This window comes from Balaenoptera acutorostrata, chromosome 10, assembly GCF_949987535.1.
Source record: "Balaenoptera acutorostrata chromosome 10, mBalAcu1.1, whole genome shotgun sequence".
NCBI lineage: Eukaryota > Metazoa > Chordata > Mammalia > Artiodactyla > Balaenopteridae > Balaenoptera > Balaenoptera acutorostrata.
In genome coordinates this window covers 42,442,127-42,464,186 of record NC_080073.1, presented here as the reverse complement: position 1 = coordinate 42,464,186, position 22,060 = coordinate 42,442,127, and the positions used below count along the sequence as shown (strand labels likewise).

Below are 22,060 nucleotides of genomic sequence, written 5' to 3'. Positions count from 1 at the left end.
GGGACAAAGGGATAGTATATTGTGATGGGGAGAGTGTTGACTTAGCATTAGTGAGACCTGGGTGCAAATCCCAGCTCTTCTGCTTAGCTTCAGACACACAGCCGAGTTTGCCTGACCGCCTTAGCTTTTGTTTCCCCATCTGCAAAACGAAGGCTCAGTAAACCTGCATATAATGCGATAAGTGGAGTTAAACTGCTTAAAGCGTGGGGTCACATGATTGCAGGATTAACGAAATGACCCCCGCCAACCTCCAACATCCGCCAGCCTGGAATTCTCAGCTGGTTGTGCTGTTCCCGCCTGTCCCTGTCCTGGCTGTGGTCTGGCGCCGCCTAGTGGTAGTTGGCTGCTCTAGCTTATTTGTCAACGAGGGCGGTTCTGGGTCCTGCGCTTGATTGGAACTTTCAGGACAGTGGCCGTGATTCCAGGAATTTCCAGGTTCATTGGTTTCTGTTTCATTGGCTAGATCTGGAGTGATTCATATGGGAGGATACCTTCTCTCTGCCTCCCTGCTTCTCAAGATGAGTTTGCTTGCTGTTTTCTGCCTGGCCTCACTGTCACTCAATGTGTCTGTGGTAGAAGATGGGGGCCAGTCACCAGTCATGTTATAGCCACATGGGTGCCATCGCGGAGGATTTTTACAGAATTGTCAAGACAAAGAGATACAACGTAGGTAAAGTGCCCAGTACATAGAAAGTGCTTTAAAAAATGAAAATGCCCTTCTCCGTTCCCTGGTAGGAAGAGAGAAACTGGAATCCACGTGGAGGTGTGCACTCAGCAAGCATTAAATAGTGCGGGCGGGCTCATGGCACAATGGAACAAGCTCGCACGTCAGCGTCAGACAACCTGGCTTCCAACCTGCCCACTTACTGCCTGGGCGAGCCTCTCTGAGCCTTGGAATTTATGAAATGGAGATGATAACGTTTAACTTATAAGTATGGTGTTTTTATGAAGAGAAGAGGAAACCCAGAGAGCTGGGAGCAACCCTGGGTGTCACTTCCAGTGATTCCCAAGAGTAAGCAATTCCTGCATCTTTGCACTGCTCCGTGATGTTGACACGTGACGGATTCTATTTCTGCCTAATTCTTAGGTGAACCCTTTCCACGCTGGCTGAATCCTAGAGTAGGTGACACGGAGTGGTTTGTGAAACGTCTCTGTGAAAGGCATGTGGCAGGTGTGGACAGAAAGGGGGCTAATGATACAGTGATATGTGTGGCAGTGTTTTCAGACACCTTTAAAACTTTTTTTAGTATATGAAAGTTCTAAATATAGTACTTGAAACATAGAAGGCAATCAACAGATGTTAATTTTTTTCTCTCACTCTGACAAAATGCAAACTAAATATGGGTGTGGGAGCCAGTTTCTAAACGCAGGGGGTCTTTTAAAACTTTAGTGAAAACTGGAGTTTGAGTCCTTCAGAGCAGAGGAAGTCCCCACCTTCTCAGGACTGTGGCGGAGTCCTAAATATTTTTTCTTTTTTTGGTAATAAAGGAAATGCAGATGCAACCTCTGAGCCCTCCCCTGGCCTCTGGGGTCTGGACATGGGACTCCTCAGCTCTGGGGCCTGGCAGCAAAAGGATTTGTCTAGGGAGTTCCCTGGAGGTCCAGTGGTTAGATCTCGGCACTTTCACTGCGGAGGGCCTGGGTTCGATGCCTAGTCAGGGAACTAAGATCCCTCAAGCCGCGTGGCCAAAAAAAAAAGAGGATTTGCCTAGCCAGTTGGGCACTTTTTAAAATGATGATCAAAGTGATACCTGTTCATTATTAAAAGTTTGGGGATGTGTAGGAGAGTATAAAGAAGCAAACAACTAGCTAACACCCCCCCACCCCACATCCTACAGATACCATGTATGTCTCAGAGGCACTGTCATTCTTGGACAGATTTACTTTCCAGTCTTTTTTTCTTTGAATTTCTTCTTTACGTAGTTGAATCTTACTTTTTTTTTTTTTTTAACTTTTCACATTATTACGTAAGAGTTTTCTTTTAAAAATTAAGAAGAAAGTATTGTTTCTCAGATTATGGATACATAATTCCAGAAAACTTTAATCTAGAAATGTATGAAGCAGAAGGTGAAATTTCTCTGATACCATCTTCCAGTGTACTAAATACTAGAAAAAAATTTTAAATATTGAAAAATATAAAGTGGTAAGTGAAATTTCCCTTTAATACAACCTGTCAGTGCTATATGGTATTAGATAAGTTTTAAAAAGAAAATTATAAAATAGGAAGTGAAATTTCCCTGTAACACCGTCAGCCAGTGCTAACCACTATTAGTTTTAATATACAGTCTTCCAGTTTTTTTTTTCATATCAGTGGTGTGTGTGTATGGGTATAGGTTACTGAAATGGAATTGTACTATAAATATAGTTATCTAGCTTGCTTTTTTCACTTACTAATGTAATTCGAGTATCCTTCTATAGTATAAGCATTTTCCAATACCAATGAAACACTTATTTGACTGGTATTTTAAATGGCTACATATTACATTTAAATGTGTTCTGTTTTATGTGATCATTTCTCTAAGGCTGCCAATTTGGATCTAAGTAAACATTTATTCACATTTCCGATTCTTTCCCTAAGCTAAGTCCCAGACAGCCCAATTGAGTCAGAGATAAACATTTTAAAGTTTCCTCTCCAGGGTGAGTTAATCATTTTACACTCTCCTCTATAGCTTACAGAAATATGCACTGACAGCCATCACAAATGAATATGACTGTTTAAAAAAATCTTTGTTGTTATCATAAGTGGGAAAAGCTCTTGTTTACTTTTGTGTTTCTTACAGTGCTGGAGGGTTGGACACTTTTGCACGTGTGATGATTTTCCTCTGTGATTTTTGGAACAGAGGTGATCTACCCTCTATTAAATCAAAAAGCTAATTCCTGCTTAGATCCTTTAGAACTTCCCTGACCCTGTTCCAGGAGCCAGAGCGGGGCGTTCTCCACGTCTTGCCTCAGAAGCCTCACCTCTCTCTGGGAAGTCCTGTGCGTTTCCAGGCGGCCTCCTCGCTCCCTCTAGTGGCGTCCTCAGTAGCTGCAGCCTCGCTTCCCTTCCTCTCATCAGAACCCGCTCTTCCCAGTGGGACATCCCAGAAGAGGGCAGCAGAGTAACGGCGCTCCACGGACTTGCAGCCAGACGGTGTGAGGATTGCTCTCCTCTTAGGGTGGGCTGTTTGTGTCCTTGTTGCCTTGGCTGCCAGGGAGGGACTGGAAGCAGGACTTAAGCACTCACCCCGAGCCTGGCGGGGACACAAGGCAGAAAGGATACTCTAGTTAGTTTTCATTTTCCTTTCTAAAACTCTGAGTCCTGTGGAGTCTTTTTATAGAGGGGAAATTTGTAAGTCAGTAAAGTAATTAAGTTTAACTTCCATGGCTGTCAGAGGGTTCTGTTAGTGAACCCTGAAATCACTGAGCTGTAGGTACTCATTCTTGTTACCCTAGTTTAGTTGGGAAATGCTTGTGAAGGTTCTAGAATGAGAACTTCCTAGAACAACTTTGAGGTGAGGACAGGAGGGAAAGTTTGGAGAACTCAAGACTTCTAACATATGCCCCATTGCCATTCACACCCTCTCACTCCATTAAAGTTTGTTTCAGGCAATAAAAATAATATACATAATCATTGCAGAAAAAAACTAATAACATCACCATTTCCTTTACTCAGAGATAATGACTGTGTATGAGCATATAAGTGTGTATGTATATCCATGTCTGTGTACACACACGCACACACACACAGATGTTTTTAACCCCATTTTGCAGTATTTTAAATATTTCTCCACTAAATATTTTTGGAAAACAATCTTTTTTTTTTTCTCTTCACTCTCCTCTTCCTGTCAGAAACACATTCTTTAATATGGCTTCGTAATAGTACATAATTTATCTGATAAGAATTAGATATTTGGTTGACACTCATTTTTTAAAAAATTTATTTATTATTTATTTTATTTTTGGCTGCGTTGGGTCTTTGTTTCTGCACGCGGGCTTTCTCTAGTTGCTGAGAGCAGGGGCTACTCTTCCTTGCAGTGCACGGGCTTCTCATTGCAGTGGCTTCTCTTGTTGTGGAGCATGGGCTCTAGGCACGCAGGCTTCAGTAGTTGTGGCACACGGGCTCAGTAGTTGTGGCTCGTGGGCTCTAGAGCGCAGGCTCAGTAGCTGTGCTGCACGGGCTTAGTTGCTCCACGGCATGTGGGAATCTTCCTGGACCAGGGTTCGAACCGGTGTCCCCTGCATTGGCAGGCGGATTCTTAACCACTGTGCCACCAGGGAAGCCCGACACTCATTTTTTTGTAAGCTGTTATAAATGATGCTGAGATGAAGATCCTTTAAACAATTTGATTATTTCCTTGGAATAAATTCCTGCAGTAGAATTTTTGGGTCACAATAATCCAAACTTTCTAAATTCTTTTGAAATTTAATATTAAATTTGTCTTAAAAAGCTTGTTTCAGTTTCTGCTTTTCCTTGCAGAGTGGAGAGTGTCAGTCTGTCAATGTCATTACTAACACTGTCATTCTTTTTAGCCTTTGCTAATTGGATAGACAAAGCTTGGTATACTATTTTAGTTTGCAGTTATAAAAAAATTTGAGAAAAGTTAAGGATTCTTTTATATTCATTGGTCATTCATACTACTTTTGTCATTTTCCCCCCATTCTTTGCCCAGTTTTAAAATATTGGGCTGTTAATTGAGTAATTTGCATATTGGGATTAAGTTCTGTTTGTCATATAGTACAGGTGCTTTTTCTAGCATGTCGTTTGCCTTTTGGTTTAGAGTGTTTCACCTAAAGAAGATGTGTGTGTGCAGTTTAAAAACAACAAGAAAAAAGCTACAAGAAAGTACCATAGGAAATAACCCTTATTTACGTACCACCCAGAATGCACAAACATTTATATGTTGTCATTTTGGCTTATTTTTAATAAAGGAAGAATATTACAGATAAATTGGAATCATGTTGGTTCCCCCTCCCGTCCCATTTCCCCCTTCCCCAGGGCAGGTACTATTTTGAATTGAGTGTATGGATCCTTCCAATCCCAGCTTTTATACTATTACCACATATACAAGTATCAATAGACAATATTTAGGACTAGTTTTGTGTATGTAACTGACATATACACTCTCTCATAATAATGCATCGTTGAACAGTTTTCCTCATTTGTATATGAGGATTTTCAGTTCAATTCATAATGATACATACAGACCTAGTTCATTCATTTTGATTGCTGTGTAGTATCGCATCCATTGAATATAACTCTAAATTCTTCCTCAATGTATTTATCAATTTTTCCATATTGGTGAACACTGAAGATGCTCTGGGTTTCTCAGTTTTCATTTCAGCCCTGCAGTGAAAATCCATACATGCACCTCCTTCTGCACACTGGGGGATCTTCTCAAGGGGTGTCCCTAGCAGTGTGTTGTGGGTAATGTCAATTTTCAGCTCAACTGGCTCTTGCCAATTCTTCCCAAAGTGGTCAAGCCAATCGACATTCCCACCAGCGGTGTGAAAGGGTCCCCCTTTTGTCTCACAACTTCGCCAAGACAGGGAGTTGTCAGACTTGGTGATTTTTGCCCATCTAGGGATGAGTTATCTTCTCATTGTGGTTTTAATTTGCTTGCGCTGATTGGTGGTGGGATTGAACATCTTTTTCAATGGTTGTTGCCTAGAGTTTAACAGGTTTTGTAATAGGGAAGAACCTTTGTATTCTATTACAAGGTAATCCCTAAAGGCATGTTGCCTTTAAGCTTAAAGTATACATAATGGCCCATCTCTGGGAACCCTGGCTCCCAGGTAATGCGCATTAAGCTAAAATACCTTTGTTTAGCTCACAGGAAACATCCTGACCAGGCCCACCCATGCATGGCTGCGTCCCCCTCTGGAGGCTGACTGGAACCAGGAAATGTTCGGCTTTACTCCCTCCCCTTTAGTATAAAAGAGCCTGAATTCTAACTCAGGCACGATGGTTCTTTGGAATAGAAGTTTACCATCTTCTTGGTCTACTGGCTTTCCGAATAAAGTCGCTATTCCTTGTCCCAACGACTCATCTCTCCATGTATTGGCCTGTCGTGGGGCAAGCAGCATGAGCTTGGATTCAATAACAGTCTTCTCTTCTCTACACCTTCCTTTGATCTTTTTCCCCATTGGGTTGCTTGTCTTTTTCTTAGGATTATTAATATTCTTTGTATGTTTTAGATACTAATGCCATGTTGTATGTTGTAGCCATCTTCTGATCCCTGACTTGCCTTTCCTTTTATTCCATTTATTGCCCTTCCCTTGGTTAGGCTGTTACCAACACCTCTTAGTCTGAGGCTGAGTTGAAATTACAGTTACGTCCTCAGGGAATGTAGCACATGCTCAGAGCATTAAAACGTTCTAGAGGAACCCATCAGAGGGTTGGGGAGACATTGAGATAACAGTAAATCTGGCAGCAACTAACGCCCCGCAAAGGGTCTGATGAGGTCAGGAGAAGGTCAGGGCCTTCCTGTTAAGCTTAGTATAGAGGCAGGCAAGTGGATGGTCAGTGAGTGGAAATCCTTACCGTGCTAAAGTCAAAGACAGTTGCCTGTATTTGCTTGAAATAGCTTTTGTTTTTCACACTGAGGTCTTTAGTCCATCTGGAGTTTTTTGCTATTGTAGTTTCATTTATTTCTTTTTGTGGCTTTTCCCCTACATTGATGCTTTCAAAGTCCTCTCTGAGCTCCGATGAGTCTTCATCAGCAACCTCTCCCTCATTACCTTGTCCTCTTTGCCTGCTCTGGGGCGTCACAGGCAAGGACACCCATTGTGTATGGAGGGGACTTCTCTGTGTCTCAAGCACCGTTAATGTTTTCGACATCAGTGATTTTGGTTTCAGGTGACTTTAGGCCTAAGGAGCTTGATTCCACTAGTGTTTAGAATTCATTCAGTTTTTGAAACTTCCACGGAGTCTGTTGGGTGTGATTTGTGCGTGGCCCTGGAGGTATTCTCAGATCTGGGTTTGCTGCTGGATACAGATCCAGGGTCTCCCACAAAGATGCTCCCGCTTACCTCGAACAGGTGGCCCATTGTGTTTTTTCATAAGGGATCCAAGGAATTGATACAGTGTGCTATTCTTGTCAGTGTCCTAGCTCTATGGAAACTAAAGTTACATCTAAGGACTCAGGGTGCTTAGAATTTTTCCCACTCCCACCCACCCCATTGAGATCAAGAGAAAATAGGAAAAATCATCATCTTTTCAACAGTGTGTGTTTTCTGTCGTTCAGGTGAAAATAGATGTGAAAGTAAGGAAGATAAGAGCTGACCAATTTGTAAGGAATTTCCTGATAGGTTGTCACCAGCCTCCCCTGGAGAACATGTCAAAGGTGATGACGCCCGATGTCTGTGGGAAACGGCAGCGTCACAGGAGACTGTTGCCTGGTGTCCCCACATGTGGATACCTCTGCCATCTGGTCACCCGGTGTCTCGCTGGCTTCTTTCTCAGCAGAGACGAGGTGCGAGAAGTGGGTGTAGGATGATTCCCAAGTCAGTCTGCCAGGCAGCAACCACCAGGGGACCCTGTCTTCTGGCCTGAGTCTACCTGTTACCAAGGACCACAGCAGCTTTCAGGAACCAGAAGCTGTTATCGATAATTGGCATTTTTTGGCATGATTATTTCTGCTTTAAAAGATTTTGCCTTTCTTTTCTCTTTTTTCACTGCATATTAACATTTTCTTTTTACCCCCCCTTTGTGTTTTTTCCTTAGGCCGGAAACTGAGAGGAAAAGCCTTTTATTTTGTCAACGGCAAAGTGTTTTGTGAGGAAGACTTCCTGGTGAGTTTGTCACCCAAGCTCCCCCTCCTTGCCCTGAGTCAGGCGGGGAGCGTGCAGAGAAGCTGGGCTAAAGCAGAAGAAGATGGTTTCTCTCTGTGGTCCCTAGTGCCATCTGGAAGCTGCACTGCTGGAGAAAGGGGTCCTGACTTTCCTTCTGCAGAAGCATGGGGTGGCCCACGTTCCCAGGCAAATGACAAACTGCAGAGCTTTGTGCTTTTCAGGGACTTTGGGGTCGCTCAGCCTGTCCTCTTGTGCTTTGCCCATTTCTGCCTACTCCACCCAGCTCTTAACTCTCAGTCTGGGACCTGGGCCCCCTTACTTCTCATCCTGCCTGCCTCTCCCACGCACTGAAAGTCTGTCCATGTGCCAGTGACTCCCACGTCTGAACTCTGAGGCCAGCTGTTCACAATCTCCCTGCCCATCAGACAGTCCCCAGGGTTGTCCCCAGCCCATCCACCAGCCCCTCCCACTGTACTTGAGAGTCACCTGAAGCAGAAAAGTCCCCTTGCCTGGGACCTTATCTCTGAGAACAGTGTCCTAGGTTCCTCCTCTACCCCTCCTGTTTCCTGTCTCTCCTACTAGGGTGTGGCCAAGCATGGGGCCTGGTGAGCCTGTGTGGCTCGTGATGTCAGCATGGCTCCGCCGCCCCCTCACTGCTGTGCTGTGTCACTGCCCAGGCCCGGGATCCAGGGTTCAGAGCATGCGCAGGAGCTGTCTGCGGTCTGGGCAGCCTCCCATCTCACTCACTCTGTGGCTTGCCGTTCTCTGCACGCCATGGCCCCATCCTGTGCGCCTTAGCTTGCGCTGGGTCCCCTGTTTGGAATGTCTCCACCCTTCGTTTGCCCAGGTCACCCGACGGCCTTCATGTTCCCCCGCCTCACAGTGGATCTCCCCTCCTGTGTGCTGCTGCTGCCCCGGGCTTGCCAGTGGTCAGCGCACCGCGTGTCTGTTTACAAGTCTTTCCCTGACTTGACCGTAACTTCCTAGGCAGGGAGGAACATGCTGCTTCACCTTTACACCTTCAGACCCTAACACAGGGCCAGGCATGGAGCGCTGCGTGGTCAGTGGGACGACCCACGTGAGACCCAGAGATGGCTCGGGGCCAGCTTCTCCGTGGATGTGTGGGTTGACTCATTATGACTCGTGTTTGCCGGCAACAGCCAAGCAAACCCAAGGAAATAGCTTCCTGCGAGCCCTCAGGAATCACCTCCTCCACGTGCTCACTTCAGTCTCCGGCGCCGCGTGTTTGCCAGTCAGATGGTGGCACACCAGAGTTGACCGTCTCCCCGTCTCCCCGTCTCCCCGTCTCCCCGTCTCCCCGTCTCCCCGTCTCCCCGTCTCCCCGTCTCCCCGTCTCCCCGTCTCCCCGTCTCCCCGTCTCACGTCTGATGGGCCAAGTGCCTGTCCTGCTCCTGGAGTCTCATGGGCTCTTGGTGGGCCAGGTGCCCACCCCTGGGCAAAGTCTTGGGTGCTGGATGACTGCGAGGCTCTGATTGGCCAGGTCTGAGCCAGTGCCTTGCCTTGGATCCCACCATGGGGTCAGCCCCACGGGAATCACAGGACCACAGGATGGGGAATGGGGCTGGATCCCAATAGAAAATAAAGAACTGTTACCCCTAGAATCAGGAGGAAGTGCTGGGCAGCAAAACCCCACACTATGTGGTGTAGAGTTGCAGAAAATTTCCCTTTTCTTTTCCACTTTCCTTTCCATTACATTTCCCTTATTAAGTTGTGTTTGCAATATGTAAGCTTCTAGTATCTTCCAGTGTGTAGTATCTAGTCTGTTTTCTGAGGTGAGTTCCTCGTTTCTTTCAAGACTAGAGCTGTGTGTGTGTGTGTGTGTGTGTGTGTGTGTGTGTGTGTGTGTGTGTGTGTGTTTTGGTAAGGTAAGGTAAATAATATTTATGCAGTTTCTTTGAAGCTAATTGTAAAAGGCATTGGCTTTTTAACCAGACCCAGACTTGAATTTGAATCCCATCCTTACCCCTTACAGGCTGTGTGACCATGAGAAGGTCACTTAACCTTTCGGAGCTTCCCTTTGCTTCCGTTTGAGAAACGGTGTAATATATACCTTGCAGAATTGTTTTGAAAATTAGAGTGATGGTCTCAAACTTGAGTGTACATCAGAATCCCCTGAAGGGCTTGTGAAAACTCAAGATGGCCAGGCCCCACCCCCTGAGTTTCCAGTTTAGTAGGTCTGGGGTGGAGCTGAAGAATTTGCGCTTCTCACAAGTTCCCAGGTGATGCCAGGGAACTCCGTTTTGAGAACCACCGGATGAGAGACTGACGCCTCTCTCTGCGCAGCCTCTCATGCAGAGCCTGGCGTGTCATGGGTGCGTGGGTGCAGCTGTTGAAGGCGAGTGGTATTAGCATTTGTAATGGCTTTTGTGGCAGAGGATATTCCGTGATTCATCACACTGTTGTCCACGGGGACATGACAGATCCTGTGTGGAGTGACACATCTTTCTGAGAAATTCCTTGTGTTCCTCATGACTGGCAGGGAAGTAGCAAGATTCCTCTGCCCTGCCTGAGTTTAACTTTCTTTTCTCTTTCCACTGCAGTACTCTGGTTTCCAGCAGTCTGCTGACAGGTGTTTTCTTTGTGGACATCTGATCATGGACATGGTGAGTAGGGGCAGCCGAACCAGATAATAGCATGGTGGGAGGGGGAGGCATTCAGAGAAAAAAGAAATTAATAATTGAGAACAGTGTTTCCTACCTTGATTTGTGGCTACATCTGGTTTTATTAAAAGAAGACCCCATGCTTGCTTGCCTGCTGTAGTGGCACCCGCATTTGGCTTTTACTGGAATTAGCATCCTTCGCCATCCAATCCACATGATGTCATTGCTGCTGGCACTCTCTCCTTTGGGCTGTTCATGTCACATTGGCCTCCCTCTGATTTTCCGTGATCCTTGTGGCATCCCAGGTGAGATGCCAAACGGAGCTGCAGACATCTCAGCTACTTTGGAATTGGGTGCAGAACGTCAGATAACACAGTTGTTTTTCCCCCATGTTCTTCCCGGCTTGATCATTTCCTAAGATGAGGTCTGGGGGCCCGTTGTTAGTTCTGAGATAGCAAAACAGGGAGCAGGTTTTATCCATTCCGTTCCTCGCTCAGCCATGGCTCTCTGAGCTTGTCCTGGGCCTCAGTGCCTTTATCTTTTGAGCGAGGACAGTTCTTCCTTCCTGGCCTCCTTTTAGGGTAAGGTTGTGAGGTTAATGAATACAGAGTTCTTATTTTTCTCAGGGATCAAATTGCTCACCATTGGAGAACAGCCCTATCGAATTTCTTTAATATATTGGTCAGAGAAAATCGTTATATAACATTCTATTAGTTGAAAGAGATAAATCCCTCTCTAAGCTGAGCCATTAATTCCATTCTGGAGAAGGGAATTGCTAGTCATTGTTTTTGTTTGTTTGTTTGTTTACCTTTTTTTATAGAGAAACAACTCAGAGGGCGTGCATCTTAAGTGTACAGCTGAATGAATTTTTATATATGTATATACCTATGTGTAAACACCACACAGATCAAGGTATAGAACATTTTCAACATCCAGAAAGACCCTCTCTCACAAAGATACCCACTATTCTGACCTCTATTGCCCCAGGCTGGTCCTGGAACTTCATACAGGTGGATTCATATAGTATAGATTCCTTTGGGTCAGCCTTTTCTCACTTAGAAAAATGTTTTTGAGATTCATCCATGTTGTTGTCTGTGTTGGTAGTTCATTTATTCTCATTGCTAAGTAGAATTCCATTGTATGGATATAGCACCCTTTATTTATCCATTCTCCTGCAGATGGGGATTTGGGTGTTTTTCAGTTTTTGGCAATTTATGAATAAGTTGCTGTGAACGCTCTTATGCATGTCTTTGGCGGACATAAACACTCATTTCTGCTGGTTTTATGCTGACAGGTATAAAACAGTGAACCAGAGCTGTCCCTGTTTGTGAACAGACCCTGCTGCCGTCCAGGCTCTGACACCGCACAGCACAGCTTGGCCCTGTGAGCGGTGTCCTGATAAGCGGCTAAGGCCTCCCTAGGAATGTGGCCCTCCACCCATTCCACCAGGGGAGGCAGGAGGAAACCACACACCCTCACCCCTACCTTCCCCAAGTGCCTGCCCAACTCCACAGGGCTCCATTTCTTTAGCAGATTTTGTCCTTGATTTTAGAGCCCTTCTGACAAACCCACCACATACATATGAGGCCAACAGTATCCAAATTTATGAACATGACTATACACTGTTCTTATCTGTGGGTATCCTAAGCCTTCTTTGGGCCTCAAGGTATTTCATTTATCTATTACTACATGACAAGCCACCCCAAAACTTAGTGGTTTAAAACAACAGTGATGTATTATTTATCATGATTCCATGGGTCAGGAATTAGGTCAAGGCTCTGCAGGGCGATTCTTCTGCTCCATGTGGCATTAGCTGGGGTCACTGACTCAGCTGTGTTCAGCTGATGGCACAAGATGATCTCTCACCCTCCAGGCCTCTCTCCCCGTGGCTACTAATCTTACTCAGTAGTCTAGCCTGGACTTCCTTTCAGCGAGAGAGAGGAAGTAGCAGCTGCCAATTTTCTTACATCCTTGACTTTAAAATCTCAGAACATCATTTCTTCCTCATTCTGTTGATCTAAGAAAGTCACAAGGCCAATCCCAACTCAAGGGAAGTGGGGAACTGAATTTTGGAGACCATCTCTACCTCATGGGATAACATGAGGTCACACTCCTCTCAGACTTGACAACTTTCAGTGAATGACTGGTAGTGACACTTATTTTTAAAAATAGAACCCTTAATTGCCACCAAGAATTATAATAATACAGAGAAAGGTTCCTTCAGTTACCATTCTTGGTTCTCCAGCAGAATTCAGTTGTGCAACTCTTGGTGTAAATTGTCTGTCTCTGCTCCATCTTTGTTAGTAGAGGGGAATACTCCGGGCTTGGAGGTTGGAACTGGGCATTTTCCCACATGAAAAAAATTATTACACCTAGTCAGAATGCAGCAAAATGGTATCTTTATCCTACCATACTTCTGGCACAGTGTGGGTTAAATTAATTTAAGGGTCTCTTTCTGCCAAGACAGCATTAGTCTGGGGGCCAAGTGCATTCCAAGGTCCAGATTGCCAAGGGGACTCTGAAGCCCAGCCGGTTGTTCTTCCTACTTTGGCAGCTTGTGGAGCCTGAAATCCCAGAGGGGATGAGGAAGCTTGAAAGCTGTGCTTTCAGAGGAGAGCTGGGCTAGCACGACGTCCTCCCGGTGCCCCCCGGCTGCAGCGTGTGAGGTGTGGCATGGCCAGAACACAGCATGGCTTTCCCATGGGACTTACGATGCTCTGCCAAGGTTCTCCTTGGTTCCAAGTCCCCTTCCTTCTGCCTGTCGGAAGGCTTTCCGTGTGGCCCCACTCAGGGATGCTCATGACCATTCTGTACACTCCTTGCCTACGGTGTTTTGGTGCAGGCTCGCTGGTGTTGATTCCGTAGTTCTGTTGTTTGTGCTAAGTTTCATGGCTCAGGTAATCGCAGAAATGAATCTGCTACTGAGTCATCAGAGATGCTTTCAACTGCAGATTACAGAAAGCCCAGACTCAACTCAAACCAGTGTTTCTCAAACTTTAGCATACATCAGAATCACTTTATTAAAACACCCATTGCTGGGATAGGGCCCAAGAATGTGCATTGTAAACAAGTTCCCAAGGGTTGCTGATGCTGTAGGTGCAGGGACCATACTTTGAGAACCACTGACTTAATAGGAAAAAGTGTTTTATCTCACCTAAGAGGTTTGGAGGGAGGCAGTTCCATGGTGAGTTAATTTGGTGACTCACTGACACCACCATAGACAGGACGTTCTTTCCCTCTCTTCTCTCTCCCACCCTCCGCGTCTAGGTTCTGTTCTGGTTTCAGGATGGCCTCTTACAGTTCCAGGTTATCAGTCACATCCAGATCAAGCGATGCCGAGAGGAAGAAGGTGCATGGGGCTTTCTCCTCACTGTGTTTAAAAGCAGCAGCAACAAAGAGGCTTTACTTACAATTGGATTTGAGATAATCCGGGGCTGAGTCACGGGGCTTCTGGATTATCACTGCAGAGTCAAAGCTGCTTAGTAGGGGCACCCAGGAAGGAGAAGTTAAGAGGTTTTTCCCAAGCTCTTCCATTTCCTTGTGGAGTTTCCTTTAATCTTTCCATGTACTTGCTGCTTCCCAAATCTGAGGTGGAACCTTTCATGGCCCTGCTTTGCATCATTTCCTGCAGAGAATCATGTTTTTTGATAGAGAACCCTCCCTTCTGGAGGTTTATGAAGTGCAGGAGAAGGATCCCATTTTGTTTCCTCCTACTTATACCTGTAACTAGGTTAGCCTTTCCTGCCCCCATCATCTCTTGACTTGGTCCAAGTGAAACTGGGATGAGGGTGGCAGTTGCTCATATGGACCCTCGGCCTGATGTGTCTCTCCCTTCCGCTGGCACTTCCTTCCCTATAATTCCTGCTGAGTCCTGACCTCTTCCTTTGCACCCCCAGATCCTTCAGGCCCTGGGGAAGTCCTACCACCCCGGCTGCTTCCGCTGTGTCATCTGTAATGAGTGTCTGGACGGGGTACCCTTCACTGTGGACTCAGAGAACAAGATCTACTGTGTCCGGGATTACCACAAGTAAGGAGAGCCACTTGTGTAAGCCACACTGGCTGAAACTCAGCAGGGTGGAGGGTGGGGACCTGCTGAGGCACGTCTGCAGGCTGCTTGCACTGTTGTCGACAGTGCAGCGAACGTGCAGTGGTTTTGAGGGGTGTAGCACGGGCCTCGGGGGTCAGCGGATGCCCGTGCAGACAGGAACTGGTTAAAGAATTATGTTTACTGGAAAAACAGGACCAAAAAACCTATAATCAGGTGCCTGGCTAGGCCTCCGGAGGAATGTGCCAAGCCCTGTGGTTCCAGCCTTACCAAACTTCAAAAGGCCCCGATTCAGGGGCTTCCCTGGTGGCGCAGTGGTTGAGACTCTGCTTGCCAATGCAGGGGACACGGGTTCGAGCCCTGGTCTGGGAAGATCCCACATGCCGTGGAGCAACTGGGCCCGTGAGCCACAACTACTGAGCCTGCACGTCTGGAGCCTGTGCTCCGCAACAAGAGAGGCCACAACAGTGAGAGGCCTGCGCACTGTGATGAAGAGTGGCCCCCGCTCGCCGCAACTGGAGAAAGCCCTAGCACAGAAATGAAGACCCAACATAGCAATCAATCAATCAATAAATAAAAAATCTTTAAAAAAAAAAAGGCCCGGGCTTCCCTGGTGGCGCAGTGGTTGAGAATCTGCCTGCTAATGCAGGGGACACGGGTTCGAGCCCTGGTCTGGGAAGATCCCACATGCCACGGAGCAGCTGGGCCCGTGAGCCACAATTGCTGAGCCTGCGCGTCTGGAGCCTGTGCCCCGCGACGGGAGGGGCCGCGATAGAGAAAGGCCCGCGCACCGCGATGAAGAGCGGTCCCCGCACCGCGATGAAGAGTGGCCCCCGCTTGCCGCAACTGGAGAAAGCCCTCGCACGAACCGAAGACCCAACACAGCCAAAAATAATAAATAAATAAATAAGAAAATCCTTTAAAAAAAAAAAAAAAAAAGGCCCCGATTCAGGGCTGGTGTCCACCACCCTCAGTTTGCCTGGGCCTGTGTGAGGCACCGTGAGGGGGGTAAACAGGTCAGCCTCCAGCCCTAGCAGAGTGAGAGGGGGCAAATGCACTTGTTAACCGCTGGGGAACAATCCCGAAGCAATAGTCCCAGGAGTGTGCCGGGTCTGTCTTTATAGACGAGCTAGAGGGATTCACGTGAAGAGTGACGGGTGGGCGGCAGGGCCGGGCCAGCGAGGAAGGCTCCAGGCACAAGTCTCCCAGAAACACCTCAATATGCCCTTCACTGCTTCTTTGCTTCTCCCGCCAGGGTGTTGGCCCCCAAGTGTGCAGCCTGTGGCCTTCCCATCCTTCCACCTGAGGTAAGATGCTTTTTCAACTCCGCTCCTGGGGTCTTCCAAGAGATGAATATCTCCCTGGGTCATTTACAAGATCTGTGTCCTGTCCTTATACCTCTTTAAAAATCCTTCTAAAATCTCAACTCTGAGATAAATGGTGTCCTCACCAAGAAGCCCCTTTCTCACTAGCTGCCTTCCCTAGCCCAGTGTCCTTCTTATGCCCTGTTTGTCCCTGTAATTGGGTCAAGTTCTCTGACTTGATACTAACTCCCAGATTAGATGATGAGCAGATGAACAAGACCAAGTAGGTGGTTTTTTCGCTGTTGACTCTGACATTCCAGATGGTAGAGCTGCATCCCTCTCACTTCCTCTCATCTCCTGTACGTGTCCTTTTTTCTGCTGGTGTTAGTATCCACTACGGATTCCTGCTCTTCTCCTAAGGCCGCCTACTTGCTACCCCAGAACCCTCCCCCACTCTCCTGGCCGCGGAACCCGATGGCCCCCAAGCTAGCCTCTGCTTCTTGCTTTCCTTTGGTCCAGGGCTCAGACGAGACCATCCGAGTCGTGTCCATGGACAGAGACTACCACGTGGCGTGTTACCACTGCGAGGTAGGCCCCCCCCCGCCCTACGAGGCCCCCAAAGCCTATCCTAGAAGTCCAAGAGGAAAGCATCACAGGCTGACGGAGGCAGGATGTGGGCAAGGGGCTGCCCTCCAGAGCTGGTGGAAGAAGTGGGGTGAAGCCTGATTTGGTGGTGGGGGGAGGGAGGTTGGAGAAGATGCATAAAAGTCTTTACTGTTTTCTCCATGTTTGTAACCACCAAGCCCTGAGCCCGTCACAGCTGCTCTCCCTGAAGCCACAGAGTGGGAGGGTCACGGGGGGTGTGGGTTTCAGGTCCTTTTGGGGGGCCAGATTGTCAGGCAGGTGTGTGATTTGAAGAATAGACTCCTTCCCCTCCAGCTTGTAGTCTGTTCTATCTGCCGGGAACCCCTTTTTCAACCAAGCCCTGAAAATCATGAAGAAACGCCCCCTTGGAAACAGGCATGTCGCTGGTTGGTGTAAAGGCTGGTGGGGCCCATCTGTCCCTTCTCTGTTGTGTCACACCCCAGGCTGAAGGAGCCACTGGTGCCCCATGACTGTCAGGAGAGCCAGAGGTTGTGAAGGGTGCAAACGCGTTAAGTGCTGGTAGAATTTCAGCCAGAATTAAGTGGATTCACCAAAGGAAGGAGATTTATTTTGTGATGCTGTGGGTAGGGAGAACGAGTGTGGGTGACATATAGCTTGATCCCACTGCCAGCATTGAAGAAATAGGTGGGCATCACTGTCGGTTGGTACCGCAGGTGCTGGAAAAAAAGGTAAAGACACTTGCTCAACTGTGCTTTTATTCAACCCAATATATCCAAAATGTTATCGCTTCAACATGCAGTTGAGAGAAAACATTTTTCCTGAGATATTTTACATCCTTTTTCTGTCCTAAGTTTTGGAAATCTGGTGTGTGTGTTTGCACTGACAAGACATCTCATTTCTGACCAGCCCCATTCCAAGTGCCGGAGAGCTTCATGTGGCCAGTGTTGGACAGTACAGTCCAGACCCTCACTGGGCTGGAGCTGCGTGTCTCTGCACCGGCATTTTTTTTGCCCGGAAAGAATCACACAGCGCCCTCTGCTGGTTTTACGGGACTGTGTGTGGCCTTTGTGTCACTCTTGCAGTCTTGTTTTGTTTTGTTTCGTCACCACTGGATATTTTTGCCTCACCCCAGGACTGCGGTCTGGAGCTCAATGATGAAGATGGTCACCGCTGCTACCCCCTGGAGGACCACCTGTTCTGTCACTCCTGCCACATCAAGAGGCTGGAGAAGGGTCACTCATCCACAGCCCTTCACCAGCACCACTTCTAGCCAGAGCCTCCTGCAGACCTCACGGTGGGGAGGAGGAGCCAGGGTTGCACCATGAGAAGTCCTCGGGTTAATTCCTGTCACCTCTGGGGAGGGATTGGGGGCGGGGGAGGGGAGGGGAGGCAGGTGCCTTTCCTTTAAACAAGGAGGGGATCCCTGCTGGTCTGGGATTATGTATTTTCCAAGTGCCTTTCACTGCTGCCACACCCTCATCAGATTACTCAGGAAGAAGCCCCAGCAAGCGTGGCATGTGACAGGAGATCTCATTAGTGTGACTGAATGAACCTTCCTGTCCCCTCTGGGAAGAGTTCACACTTCAGTGGGAAAGGTTTGCACTGAAGAGAGATTTCAGCTGCCGATATGTTCAATCCTTTCCCTCCCCTTCGGAAAATACCTGCACCCAAACACCCCCTCCCAACCCCTCCCCCGCCCCACACACACCATAATTTAAGATTTCCTTCCACTCCAGAGCTTCAGTTCTTCTGTAGAATGGCTGCAAATTTTAATTGCATCATTGCAAGAGGGATGCTCTAACGTGTGCTTTGTATCTTAGGAAGAATTCACTTGGTAAAGCAGAGCCAAGGTGTGAAATAAGTGAGATGGGGTTTTCTCCCTGTGGCCTGATAGCATTCTGTGTGCCCCTGGAAATTGTCACTCCTTTAAAGGCAGCTGGCGGCCTGAAGGAGGATTGATCCTGTTCTAGGAAGGAAAGTGTGCTTTGGGATGAGAACTTGGTGCAGGCGCCAGGCCTCTTTTGCCCGCCTGTTGTGCTTTTTTTCCTCTGGAGCTCTCAAGAATCTGGGACTTCAGAGTTCCCCCTGCACAGGCTGGTCTCGGGATCTTTTGTGGGGATCCTCTTATGCCTATTTTCGCTTCTTTAACAATGGACTTTGGGGATGTGTGCCCACATGCTGAGACCTGACCCCTTATTAATGAGGAGAGTTTTTGTGTGTAAGCTCTCAAAGCCAGCCTGGGAGAGAGTGCCTGAGCATAAGTTATGATATTAATTTCACAGGTTTCTCTCTTGCCAATTCAGGCATTATGCTTGAAGAAACCAGTATAAGGTACACTGCTTTTGTCTGTTTTTTTTTTTTTTCTTTTTCTTTCTGTAAAAATTGTTTCCCTCTACTTTCAGTCTCCCACACACAAAAAATACCTCACAGATAAGAGCTTCAGATTAAGGAGGAATTTGGCCATCACACTGGACTCAGCCAGTGTGTGTTAGGAACCTCCGGCTTCACCCAGGTCAGACCAGTGGGTCCGGGCACTGTAATCTTAACTAAAGTTCAGCTGGGAATAGATCTGATTGATACTGGGTGCTCCTGCCTTACGCATTTCATCATGCTGGCTCCCCGGGATGGCAAGGGCTAAGGGAGGGCCACCTACTGGCAGGATTTCCAGGCCACCTCTGCTCTGAAGAGGCAAAATGTGCCCTGTGTGTCACACTGCTGAGGCCAGAGGTCAATACCCCTGGGTATGTCAATGAGAAGAAAGTGTGAGAAAAAGATTGGCTAGCATTTGGCTTCTCAGCCCACGGGGAGGGACCCCGGGCCTTGTCGCAGGAGGGCAGGGGCCATCTCACCACTGCCAGCCAGGCTGGGAGCATGGCGGCTGGCATCTGCTTGCTCTCTGCCGCCTCACCTCATATCCAGAGGGAGGGGATTGGGTGGCTGGGGCCTCTGAGGGCATCAGTGGAACCCAAAGGCACAAGGGACTCACAGACTATTCACTGGGCCCAGTTCTACTTGTAGACCACGCTTTGACTCGTTTGGTAGCAGTTGCCTGTAAGAAGCACAGAAATGGCACTATGGACTGTCTTTTCCATTTTCGTTAAATTCATTCTGCTGGAATCCTTCGGCCAGATGTTACTTCAGCCCAAGCTGTGTGATTCTATTGGTTCCTCTTCACAGGCTGAGCCTCCTAAAAACCCATGAATGTTTTCAGGAGGGCTAAAAATCCAGGGGGCTGGGGAGGTGAACCCTGGGGTTCCCCCCCCCCCCCCCTTCCCAGCACACCATCCAGCTCAGCCTTGGCAAGGCTGGTGGGCAGATGGAGCCAGCCGGTATGTCTCAACCTGTCTCTGCCAACCTAGGATTATTTCTGGCCTTGATGACACACCTTTGCTCCACTCATCAAGTCAAGCAGAAGAAGGAAAGCTGCCTTGGAGCCCCATCAGAAGTAGCAGGGATTTGTTTGCAAAGTGGGTAACAGTTGAGCCTTGAACAGCACGGGTTTGAACTGCATGGGTCCATCTATATGTGGATATTTTTCAGTAGTAAAGACTGCAGTCAGTACTACACGAGATCTGTGGTTAGTTGAATCCACGCTGCAGAGGGACCATGGTTACGGACGGCCGACTATAAGTTATGAGGATTAACCCTTAAGTTGTTCAAGGCATAACTGTAGTTTAAAAATCTGATTCATTTTTTAAATGAAATTTTTAAAGTGGCCTTGATGTAATTTTGATATCTCAGCAAATATTTTATACTGCTGAAGAAGAACAATAAGAGAATTTCTAGACACCCTAGAAATCTGAGCAGCGACTTCTCTTACTGTCAGTGTCCCTGGAGAGGGTACTGGGTAGGAATCTCCTACCAGTTTTGTCTCCTCCTCAGGCCCTTGCAAAAAAGCCATGAATAGATGCCCACTTACCTGGTATTTTAAACTTTCTATAAATTATTAGCCAAATAGAGCTATAATGGGGTTGTATTTATAGGCATGTAGAAAGAACACACAAGCACTTCGTAGACGAGGATGAATAAGTTTGTTTTAAAAGGTAGAGCAGATAGCCTTATCTTGAGTTCCCTAGATGACTCTTGGGCTTTAGATAAACAAGAATTATGGCCTGATTCCAGACGCCAAAGCCAGCCTCCAGCCTTCTCCCTTGCCTCACTTTGCCCTCTAGTTTTTTCTTGTCATTTCTTCCCCCCAGCTAGAGTCATTCAAAAACGGCCTGAGTGATCTGAGAAAAGCCAGGAATGCAGTTTCGCCTGTCATAGCAGGATCCTCTCTCTGACATTATCCTCCCATCTGTGGTTGAGTAGAGAGTAATTTGTTCATTTTTCACACAGAAGGGCATTGAGTCCTGTTGGGTCATTGCCTGCACGTGGCGGCAGGACTCAGGACTTTCTATTTCTCTGTGGTTAGTGCTTGAGCGAAAGCCTCTTTCGGCTGAGTCCACTGAGGTTGTGCCACTGTGTCCTGGGTGGCCGGTGGGATTATCAAGGAGTTCTGATTGCTTTCAAGTGCTGCCATCACCTTGTTTCAGTGGACTTGAGTTACCCAAGATGAAAAACAGAAATGTTAGAATTTGAGAGAATGATCTGGAATTCACACTCCTTTGCAGGCTGTTTTTGTGTGCCGTTTCCCACATGTGTGAAAGTATGAGAGCTATGATGGCTGCTAGTGCCCTTGCAAAGAATGTGTGCAAGACTTGACCCCAAACCATTGTTGTTTGATGCACTTGTTAAAACTGTCGACCAGGAAACCAAGTGCTTTGTATTCTCCTTTGTGCCAGGAATGAGTCCTAATTTCCCAGTTACTATTGGAAGTAACTTTTAAAAGCAGTAGGAAAAAGATGAGGAAGATGTGTTAGCTATCAATTGTTCTGAGCCAGAACTGGACAGATGTGGGAAATTTCTATATAGTGTATGAAAGTTTCACTCTGCAGGGAAATTATTTTCCCCTGTGTCTCTTCTTTTACTTTAATTGGTTCAAAATATTGTTCCTGTAAAATTATTCAAAATTTTACTGTTACTATAAAATTATTCAGAATATTGTTACTATAAAATTATCCAAAATATCATTACTATAAAATTATTCAAAAATTTACTGTTACTATAAAATTATTCCAAATATCATGACAATAAAACTGCCTTAATTTGTAGACTATTAAAGTGATCTCCAACATAATCATGTTTACTGGGTCTTCTTTTGTGTGTATGGAGTACGCAGATGGGGCTTTTTGCTAACGGGATTTGGTCTTTTAGAGCTCTGGATTCTTTTTGTTTTCTTTCTTTCTTTTCCATTATGGTTGAGCACAGGACATTGAATATAGTCCCCTGTGCTATACAGTAGGACCTTGTTGTTTATCCATTCTGTATGTAATAGTTTGCATCTGCTAATCCCAACCTCCCAGTCCAACTCTCCCCCGCCCCCTTGCCCCTTGGCAACCACAAGTCTGTCCACTATGTCTGTGAGTCTGTTTCTGTTTCGTAGATAAGTTCATTTGTGTCATAGTTTAGATTCCACATAAAAGTGATATCATATGATATTTGTCATTTCTCTTTCTGCCTTACTCAGTATGATAATCTCTAGGTCCATCCATGTAGCTGCAAATGGCATTATTTCATTCTTTTTTATGTCTGAGAGCTCTGGATTCTTAAAGGAATATTCGGGCGTTGAAACTGTGTAGGGTCTCAGATTTTATCCTACTGGCAAGCTA

The 22,060-nt window shown here is 46.8% G+C and overlaps 1 protein-coding gene across 2 annotated transcripts in view; it reads left to right on the top strand.

Moving 5' to 3' along the window:
• The window catches only part of LIMD1 (LIM domain containing 1), an 83,088-nt gene extending 63,967 nt beyond the window's left edge, over window positions 1-19,121 (top strand). For both annotated transcript variants that reach the window (XM_057554656.1, XM_057554655.1), the window contains 6 exons: window positions 7,706-7,773; window positions 10,335-10,397; window positions 14,291-14,421; window positions 15,695-15,746; window positions 16,263-16,331; window positions 17,482-19,121. In XM_057554656.1, coding sequence (XP_057410639.1) covers window positions 7,706-7,773; window positions 10,335-10,397; window positions 14,291-14,421; window positions 15,695-15,746; window positions 16,263-16,331; window positions 17,482-17,619 — 521 coding nt within the window. In that variant the 3' untranslated portion in view covers window positions 17,620-19,121. The remainder of the gene's footprint in view (window positions 1-7,705; window positions 7,774-10,334; window positions 10,398-14,290; window positions 14,422-15,694; window positions 15,747-16,262; window positions 16,332-17,481) is intronic.
• Window positions 19,122-22,060: the final 2,939 nt, after the last annotated feature.